This window comes from Myotis davidii, unplaced genomic scaffold (assembly GCF_000327345.1).
Source record: "Myotis davidii unplaced genomic scaffold, ASM32734v1 scaffold590, whole genome shotgun sequence".
Lineage (NCBI taxonomy): Eukaryota > Metazoa > Chordata > Mammalia > Chiroptera > Vespertilionidae > Myotis > Myotis davidii.
Genome location: NW_006282381.1, coordinates 393,429 through 403,375, shown reverse-complemented (window position 1 = coordinate 403,375; position 9,947 = coordinate 393,429). Strand labels below are relative to the sequence as shown.

Sequence of the window (9,947 nt, the reverse complement as noted above, 5' to 3'; positions counted from 1 at the left end):
GAGATACCGCGCCCAGCGCCGGGGGGTGACGTGCGGGGAGCCGGGGCCCAGACTCCTGTGCCTTCCAGACTCCCTGACGGCCGACCGGTGGGAACGCCCGTCCGCGCTCCACACTAGTCCCTGGCCGGTGGGGGGTGGGGGCTCAGTTCTCTTCCACTAAGTGCCCTCTGGTGCGATTCGGGAAGCTGGGTGGCTGCTCCCCAGACCGAGGGCCTGGGCCATTTCCCGAGGCAGGTCGCCAGGCTCCTGCTGGAAGGAGGGGTCTTCTGAGCACAGACCTCCCTCCTGGCGCCCCTCAGCCTCCTAGGTCAGTGCTGTCTCCATTTCCCAGTTTCTCGGTCCTCTCCCTGGGAGCCCCCCTCCTACACCCAGCCTCAGATCCTCCCGGAGGGGGTTGTTTAAACTGTAGCTCCTCGGTGCCCACCCCCGGAAAAATGTGGAAGTGGAATTTGAATCTCAGGAAGGGCAGCCCAGAAATCTACATTTTTTAATTCTTCTCCAGGAGTAGCTTTGGAGAAGGGGTGCGGTCGGGGACTGCCTCAGATCTGGAGCAGGGCTGCGGGCGAGGCTCTGGGTGGCTGCGAAGGGGCGGGGAGCCGGGTCCCTGGGGTGGGAAAGGGTGGAGAAGTAGGTCAGTTCTGAGTCCGGGAATCGTCATGGAGGAGAGGTGGCTGTGGAGCAGGACTTCCCTGAAATCGGAGGCCCGGGAGGGAAAGGGTGTTCAGAGGGCGGGGTGCCCCCTGAGCCAAGGTGTGCCCCCCCCCCAAAGCAGAAAGGAAGTTGGGGGGAGTCGCCAACAGGTTGGTGAACGTGGCCTCGGAACACTTGTTTCTGGGGTGGCCAGAAGCCGAGGGCCTTGAGCAGGTGGCGGAGTGCTTGGCGGGCTCAGGAGGTGGGGGACCCCAGATGGATGGCTTTGGGCTTGGGGTGATAAGCCAGCCGTTGGTGGATCCCTAGGGTTAGCTCTGGGTAGACGGGACCTAAGCATCCGCTCCGTTTGCTTTAGAACAATGGGGTTTGGAATAAGTGGAATTAGAGGGATTTCCAATAAGAAGAGCATCCTGCTGTGCCCATGAAACCAGACGACCAATGGGCGCAGGCTGCCTGGCACTACTGGGGCCAATTAAGCAGAGACTGGGGGTTGAACCCAATAATGCCGGCAGAATGGGAAAGCAGCAGGTCACCCCGAAAATCTGCTCTGCACCCCGCCCCCCGTAAACCAGCAGCTTATATCGGGTAGGACGAAGATCACATGGTGAAGTAAGCAAAAGGACTCCTTCCAAGGTTGACTCCCAGGTCCCAGGGGCGTCCAGCCCCCAGCCAGGTTAGAATGTCCTTTTTTTAATCAGAACAAGGCCATCAAGTAAGCAAAAGGACTCCTTCCAAGGTTGACTCCTAGGTCCCAGGGGCGTCCAAACCCCAGCCAGGTTAGAATGTCCGTGTAACTATAGCTAGTCCTCAATATTCTATTTCTGTCCCTAACACCTGCAAGGACCTTGTGGCTTCCTCCAGGGGAGGCCTGTGTCTCTGACATGGGGAGGCGGGGGGTGTGGTGTGTGTGTGTGTCCCTGTGGGCTGAGCAGATCAATCTTGAACAGTTGGGTCCCATCACACAGATGTGGACACTGAGGTCTGGAACGCAGTCCTGTAGTGGAGATTGGCACTCAGGTCTCTAGACTCCCAGGGCCTGGGTGTGACGGGGGTGGCCTTTTGGGGTGCAGAGGATGAGGGTCTCCCATCAGAGTTCTGAAGATCCTCTCCTTTTAGTGCCTTCACCAATCAGCTTCTGGGAGAAGCTGCTTCCTGAGCTGTTTCTCTGGCAACGGGCAGTTCCGTTGGGTCTGAGGCTGGGAAGGAGGAGGGGTTCACTCAACAGGTTCCACCATCTGCTGGGAATCCATAATAATAGCTCCCACTAGTCAGGGACCCAAAGGGCTTTATAGCCTCTTACTCCTCCCCCTTTTACAGGTGAGGACACTGGGGCTCAGAGGTCAGTTCTTTGCCCGAGATCTCACAGCCCTCCTCCCTAGGGGAGCTTAGCCCTGAGTGGTCTGACTTTTCTGGCCTGTGCCCTGGGGATCACACTCAGCTCTGCTCCCACCAGGCACAGGGTCTGGCGCTGTTGAAGGACAGGCTGCCTAGAGGAGGTGGGAAATGGGAAGATGAGGCTGCTTCTCCCTTTCCGGGGATGTGGTGAAGTGGCCCAGGGGTGTGTTGGGAGGAGAGGCGTGGGCGCAGGAGGTACTCTCTGCCTGGTATGAAATGTGTCCTAAAGAACCCACCTCAGTGTTCACTGATGTATCCACCCTCCCTCCTTATCTAGTTCCAAAGTGAACATCAGTCCCAAAGAGACCATCGTACCAGCAATTTGCAGCAAGTTTAAGGCTCTTATTCTTTGTTGAGCTTCCTAGCAGCCTGGGCAAAAGGGGAAACTTGGCGAATTTACGCAGATAGCATCGTGGAAAAGGAAGCAGGCGCGTTTGATCTAGAGGCTACTCTTTTGATGATAAAAACCTGGAGGTTTGATGCTGCAGATCTTTGTGTGGCTACGGGGTGTAAGAATGTCGTGGAAGGTGTGGTTAATTTGTGCTTCTGGCTGACCCCAAAGCCTTTATAGAATAAGCGAGAAGCGGATGCCGTTACGTGACCATATGTTTATTATTTTTTAAGATCCTCCCCAAGTCTTGGGAAGGAAGATGATGGGCGGCAGGCTCAGGGAGGGTGAAGAACTTACCCGAGGTCGTGGGGTCACGTGGCTGGAACGGGATTTGCACTCAGATCTGGAAAGTCAAAGCCTGGCTTTAGCTCTGCTTCCTGTTTTGAGTGTGTTGTTTTTTCTTGGGGATGGGTGTTGCTATGCTTTGGAGGAGAAGGGGAGCTGGGCCCCTCAGGGAAGGCTCCCTGACAGAAGTGTGAGCTAAAGGGTGTGGTACAATGGAAGGAGGAGGCGGTGGTAAGCAGGGTCAGGACAGACCATAGGCTCATGCCAGGGCACCCTCGAGGCCCAAGATATAGAAGCCGTGTGAATGTCCTGTGGCAACAGCGCCATTGTGTTTGGCACCTTCCATCCTTCCTCTTGTCCTACCTCTTGGGAGACCAGTTTGTAGGTGAGTAAACAGATCAGAAGCCTCACCTGCGTTGGATCACAATGACCCAGCGTCCAGGGCGGGTGATGCTGAGAGTATTGGTGGGAGCACAGCCCTTGGTTCAAATCCTGCCTCTGCCCCTTCCTGGCTGTGTGATCTTGGGTAAGTTCCCTAATTTCCCTGAGCCTCAGTTTTCTTGGCTGTAAAATGGTGACTGTGGGATTGTGAGGCCCGTGGAAGATAATGCCTACCAAGGGCTTATCGTGGAGTATTTTGGGATGGAGGGCACTTAGGATTCACAGTGTCATAGAATCCTAGGGCTCTTATGCTTGCTACCAGAGGTCCCTTGGTGCATGCTCAACATGAGCTTGCATGCTTCCAGAGACAGGGAGCTCAGTCCCTCTCCATGCGGCCTGCTCCATCCTGGGGCGCTTGGGAGTGTTAGAAAGTTCTTCCTCCTTGACCCTGGCTCTGCCTTCAGCCCCAGCAGGCAGGCCAGCTCCTCTCCAGGGGCGGGGCAGGGCAGGGCCTGAAGGTCAGCTGGCCTCCAGGAAGAGGCTGCCTCGCTGAGGTTGTTCAGGTCTGAGAGGTGTGAGCAGAGGTTGGTTGCGTTGGGAACGTAGTGTTGGGTTCCTTAGCGCTGAGATTTGTGGGTTCGGTATCCTTGGTGCTGCTTTCCAGGCCCCGCAAGCTCTCGGGCTTCCTCCAACGCAGAGCAAACCATGCTTGGTGTTGTTAGCTCCGCCCACCTCCCCACTTGTGGCTAGGAGGATGTTGACTTACTTCCAATTAATTTATAATTACGTTATAAATATATGAACACACCCTCCTTAAAAAAATAAAAACCTACTACAGATAAGGCTAAAGTTATTCTTGGATCTCCTACCCCTGTCCCCAAGGGGACCGCTGTTTTGGGGTGTTTGCAGGTCTTTTCCTGTGCTTTTAAAGAAAACACTGATGGCTTTATTCTGTATCCGTTGTTCAGGAAGTTGCTTTTCTCACACCCAGGGCGCCTGCCATGCAGAGCTGCCTCCCTCGTTTCTAACGCTTTCAGGGTACCCCATAGCGTCACGGTAGCCCCTCTCTTTTAGCCACTTCTCTGTTGATGAACCTGTTTAACAAATGGTTTGGCACGATGATTGACAAAAGCCAAACATTCAAACGGTACCAAGGGTGGTCCATGGAAATACGGTCTTTCTTGTCTCTCCCTGACCGGGCCTGCGAGGCAGCCACCAATATGTGCGTGGGGATCCAGGGCCAGTTGGTAAATATTTCTGCACAGAACCCGCATCCCCACTTTAAAAAGCCCCCATGGGAACCCCGAGAATCTGTGCCCAGCCATGCTTCCCCCCCTCCCCCTCCCCCACCCCCGGGGCAATACACCCAGATGTTCTGTCCCAGTGCCCATCGCACTGTGTGTGTCCTTTTCTTTAATCCTTTATTTACTTACTTTCTTTAATAAGTAATGTATTGACAACGCTCCGGAGTCAAATAGAGTGGGAGAGAGCGCAGTGAGAAATCTCCGTCCCTCTTGGTTAGAGCTGGCCCACTCTTCTCAGTTTGCTAGGTGCCCTTTTGCTTTTAAGGAGATCTACGCAAATGTGTGGTGGACAGTCGCTGTTCTGCACACATGGCGAGGCCAGGAGTTGGCCACTGCTTGTCAGCTGGTGAGTTGTTCGTGGTGGGGTTCAGTGAGGACCAGGTCCCTGTGTCCTGCTCACATGTGGTCTGGGGAAGCTGCAGGGGTCCTGCCCTGGTCCCCATGGCGAATGGGAACCAGATGCAGGGGGCGGGGAGTGGGGGTGGGGGGGGTGAGCCTGCTTTTCTTGGCAGCCCAGTGAGCTCCAGCCTGGATACTAACAAGTCCTTTGTTGTTGGACTGGGTTGGACCCTCCTGTTTGCCCAAAGGGGAGGGGCCAGGGTGGCACCTCAGGCTCTCACGGAGAGGTCAGGGCAGGAAGGCAAGGGCCAAAGGTCAGGTTCTGCTAATTAAAAAAAACAACTCAGTCTGTAACCCGTGAGTTGGGAATACCAGGTAGTGTGACAAAGGCCGCCTTTGCAAAGCCCTGAAGGTGACCGACCAGTTGTCATCCCTTTCCCGTGACAGCCTAGGCCCGGAGCTCCCCGCGGCGGGCACCCTGAGGCGCCTGGGTGCCTGGCACGGGCTGGAGCAGCCCTCAGGTGTTTGTTCAGTGACCCAAGGACTGGATTTGGTGACTCACGCCCACTTTGCAGCAAAGGAAAGCGAGGCTTAGGGAGCTGCATGCCGCAGGCCCGTGCTGGCGTGGCAGTCGGGCCCGCAGTGAGCTCTGCGGGTTGTGAAGCTGCTCTGGCCCCCTGCACAGCTGTGGTTCCCGGGTGCTCAGGGTGTAGGTGCTCAGAGGGTAGATGCTCAGGGTGTAGATGCTCAGAGGGTAGATGCTCAGGGTGTAGATGCTCAGAGGGTAGATGCTCAGGGTGTAGATGCTCAGAGGGTAGATGCTCAGGGTGTAGATGCTCAGAGGGTAGATGCTCAGGGTGTAGATGCTCAGAGGGTAGATGCTCAGGGTGTAGATGCTCAGGGGGTAGATGCTCAGGGTGTAGATGCTCAGGGTGTAGATGCTCAGGGTGTAGATGCTCAGAGTGTAGGTGCTCAGAGGGTAGATGCTCAGAGGGTAGATGCTCAGGGGAGCACGGGAATTCCGAGCGGCCTCCCCCACGCCTGACCCGCTGATTGGGGTGGGGTGGCCTGTGGGATGGGGTGGCCATCCTGGGGGCCTGGAGCCTCTGTCCCCTGCGCCTTTGTCTCCTGTGGCACAATAGGTGGCTTTTTGTCCCCATAAAGTCCCTTTCACTCTAGGGAGAAGGGCCAGGGCGGGGGTGGAGGCTGGGCCTGGCCAGCCAAGTGCTGAGTGTCCTCAGATGCCCAGCTGTGTCCCTGTGAGGGGGAACCCTGGGTAAAGGTTCCCCATGGGCCTCAGTTTCCCCGATGGTGCAGTGGGGGGAAGGGAGTCCTGGGGGATGCTGGGTGGCCCCTGCACTTTTCTAAAACATTTGGTTTCCTTTTCAATGTTTAAAAAGCTGAAGATTTGTCCTGGCCGGTTGCTCAGTGGTTAGAACGTCCACCCGAGGACCTAAGGGTGATTTCTGGCCCCGAGTCCAGGCATGAGCAGGAGACAACCAGTCAGTGTATATCTCTCTCTCTCCCTCTCCCTCCACCCACCCCCATCCGTCCTTTCCACTCTCTCTCAAAAGCAATGGAAAAAAATACCTCATGTGAGGATTAACAACAACAACAAAAAGCTGAAGATTTTTAGAAATTCAGATTCCAGTGTCGCTTGAGGAGTTAGCAGTTCTGGCTGCCTCAGGCCTGCCTTCCCTCAGACACCAGTGCCACCGACCCCACCCGCCTGGAGCTCCTTCGTCAGTTCTGTGACCTGCCTGCCTGGGGGCTGCTGAGTTCAAAACCCCAGTGTCCGCCTCCAGGCTCTGAGACACTGTCCCTCCCACAGGTTTACTCTCCCTAACGCCCCATGGCCGCTCATGCCCACTACAGCTTGGAACTGTCCTGCACAGCACACACACCCCACTCCCCCCACCCCACCTCCTCACATGTCAGATGACGAAACAGAACAGAAAGGTTAGGTGATTCCCCCAATGCCACACAGCTAATCTGCAAGGGTTTGACCCAGCCCAGGGAGTAGGGAGGATTAAAGGCAGACTTGGGGCGACCCTCTTTGGGCAAGAGAGGAATTAGCTTAGCACTCGTGGGGTTGATGGGAAAGAGGGCTTTGGGCCATCCTGGAGGAGGCCTGTGTAGAGGGGTGTCAGGCCTCAGACTGAGGGGAGACCATTGTACAGAGGGGGAGACTGAGGTCCCATTGTACAGAGAGGAAGACTGAGGTCTAAAGGTGTAAAGCGTTGTGCTCAGGGACCCTCAGCCTATGGGGAGCAGGAGTGCAGCTCCAGGAGGTACCTGGGCCTCCCCCTTTGGCTAAGCCCGTCTCTGACCGATGGGTGGGGCCCACATTGGCTCAGGGCCCTTATCTGCCAGGCACCGTGCCTGGTGCTTAACTTGAGATACATTCATTATCTCGCCGGGCCTCACACCCCTGGGAACTGCACACACTATTAAGACCCAAGGACTCCAGGCACAGAGAATGGGCTGGAAAACCACACTGACACCTCTTAGGGTAGCAATGACGGTAGAACAGGTATTGAGTGTTAAGTCTCTGTTGGGTGTTGGTCTAAGTACCTTATATGCAGGTGGGCAAAAGTATGTGGACAGTTGCCTTGTGACATTCTTTTGGGTTATTAAAGCGCTTGTAATAAACCTCACCTGCCCGTCTTTTTCCATATGAACAACCGTAACCCTGCTCTTGCCCACTCCTGTATATTTCTCCATCGACATCTCAGAACTGCCCCAGGAGGTAGGCACGCTTTGAAGATGAGGACACGGAGGTGCAGAGAGGTCCAGCAACTTGCCCGAAGTCGTGCAGCCAGGAAGGTGGCAGGATCAGAGCTTGAACGCAGAGCGTTAATAGGTCAAGAACCGATGCCAGCATCCCACAGTTAAATCAGACCAGGACATCCGCCCGCAGGTTCAGAGAGCAGCCAAGAGAGATGTATGTTTCCTAGCGCTGCCATAACGAAAGCACCCCACACGGGAATGCTTAAAACTACAGAAACGTCTTCTCTTGCAGTCTGGAGGCTGGAAGTCCAAAACCAAGGTGCTGGCAAGGGCGGTTCCTCCTGGAGATTCGGAAGGAGAGTGTGATTCAGGCCTCCCCACCTCTTGTGGCTGCCGGCAGTCCTTGGTGTTCCTTGGTTTGGAGACACATCACTCCAGCCTCTGCCTCTGTCTTCACGTGGCGTTCTCTGTGTCTCTGTGTCCAGTTTCCCTCTTAGAAGGACACCAGTCCCGGGATTAGGGCCCACCCTCATGGAGGCATGCCTCTTGGTCTGGCATTGGTGACGAATCTCCCTCGTCTCTGCAGGTGACTTTAACAAAAATATCTCTGTTATCCACTTGCTTAGAAATTCTTTGGGAGGTGCAAAGGTCCTGGGGCATACGTGAATGTGCCTTTTTTCTTTTTCTTTTGACAGTCCTCATTTAAAGAGAAAATTTCTAACCTGAAATCTTTAGGTTTTTAGAAAAAAAAAGGGGGGGGGCTGCACCTTTAAGATTTCCAGAGAGTTCTCTCTATTGATAGCACTTGTCTGAGGTGCTGCTGCAGAGGCCTCAGAGTTTAGGAATAAGGGCAGGAGGTTTGTGTGTAAGAGTAAGACTCGACGATGTATGTGTATGATGGTGTTGTGGGCAGCGGGGACGTCACCAGGTGTCGGACCAGTGGGTCAGACCAAACCTGAGTTTAGCAACCTCGGTGCTTGGGTTCTGGCTAGAAAGGGATTCAGAGCAAGACCCAAACTGTAAGAGAACATTCATTGGGTAAGTTACAAGGTAGAAGGGGTAATTCCTGGAAGAAATGGGCTTAGCAAACAGGTTCCAGAGGTAAAGGGAGGTCCCTTGGAGCTTGGGAGTGAGGAAGCTACTGTGACTGGGGGAGAAGGAAAGGCATGGGCATGCTTCCCAGAGAGCGCCTGAGGAGGGGGGGAGGGAAAGGCACTGGGCGAGCTCACAGGAGGGAGCGTGTGCTGGGTCCTCCGTCCTAAGGGTTTCAAGGGCAGAGGTTTTAGGGGGGTCCCGGGGGGATCTCAGGCGCATGTGCAGCAGCTTGCCAGGTGTGTCCCTTCAGGGTTGTGGTCTCCACTGATTGGCCAGCACCAGGCAGGGGTCGTTATCCGATGCAGCTGGTCCCGAGGCTGGTTTTGTTGCTTATCTGGGCGGGAGCTGAAATCCAGCTGAGGCCTAGATGTCATGTGCAGGGAGGAAAGAAAGGTCAGCCATCTGCTAGGGGAGGGAAGGTCACCCTGGGGGCGAGGTCCCACCCTGCAATCGGCCTTTGCTGGGCACCTGGGGCTCTTCACCCTGGTTACCTGGACGCGGCCCATGGTCCTTGCTCTGCTCATGTCTGTCTGCCTACAACATGTAGGGGCAGGTGAACATACAGTCCAGGGACGGGGTCCCAGGCGTAAAGGCAAAGTTCTGCTCCTCCCACAGGGCTCCCCCCGCCCTGCCCAGTCCCCTCCCCCACCCTCCTCCGCCTTTGCTCAGGTGCCTGCTTCCCACTGAGATCCTTCTTGGCCTCTCACCGAAAATTGCAAGTGACCCCACTCAGACCAAACCTGAGTTTGCTGGGGTTCTCCCCTCTCAGCTGGGGTTCTCCCTCTCAGCTGGGGTTCTCCCCTAGCCCTTACCCTGGACCCCCTCCATCTCACTGAGTCTTGGGTTCTTAGCGCCTCTCCCTCCAGGAGAGCAGGGCTTTTGTCTGTTTCAGAGCCCTGAAGCAGTCAGAGCCCTGGCCGCTCCACAGGTACCTGTTGAATGAATGAACCCGGGGGTCGGGGCAGAGGGGCCGGGGCAGCCCTGAAGGCAGATGGCAGTTGGGGTCCATCCCTCATCCTCTGAACAGTGGGGTTTACTGTTTTATAGACAAGTCTCTGGTCCCTTCTCCCCGCTGGAATATGGGTCCCCAGCAGGGCCACCCAGGCTGGCAGAGGTGTCAGCAAATGTGAGGGTGCCCTGTCCTGAGGGGGGTGTCCTGGCGCCCTGGGTGGGGGTGCTCCCGTCAGATGCTTGGGGCTGTGAGGGAGGAGATGGGGGTGGCAGGGTACCCGTCCGTCTGGTTCAGACGGAGGAATGGACCTTCCTTGTTCTAGGGCAGAAACCGAGGCGGCTGCCTGGGCCTGGGCCAGGGCAGTGGGGCCAGAAGGAACAGGAGAAATTCCCGCTGCGTATCCAGCAGCTCCATCTCCCAGAGG

At 55.9% G+C, this 9,947-nt stretch overlaps 1 protein-coding gene across 1 annotated transcript in view; it reads left to right on the top strand.

Annotated features, from left to right (window-relative positions):
• PLLP (plasmolipin) overlaps positions 1-9,947 on the top strand; it is a 16,806-nt gene that overhangs the window by 1,800 nt on the left and 5,059 nt on the right. The window contains exon 2 of the mRNA XM_015558783.1: positions 4-87. Coding sequence (XP_015414269.1) covers positions 4-87 — 84 coding nt within the window. The remainder of the gene's footprint in view (positions 1-3; positions 88-9,947) is intronic.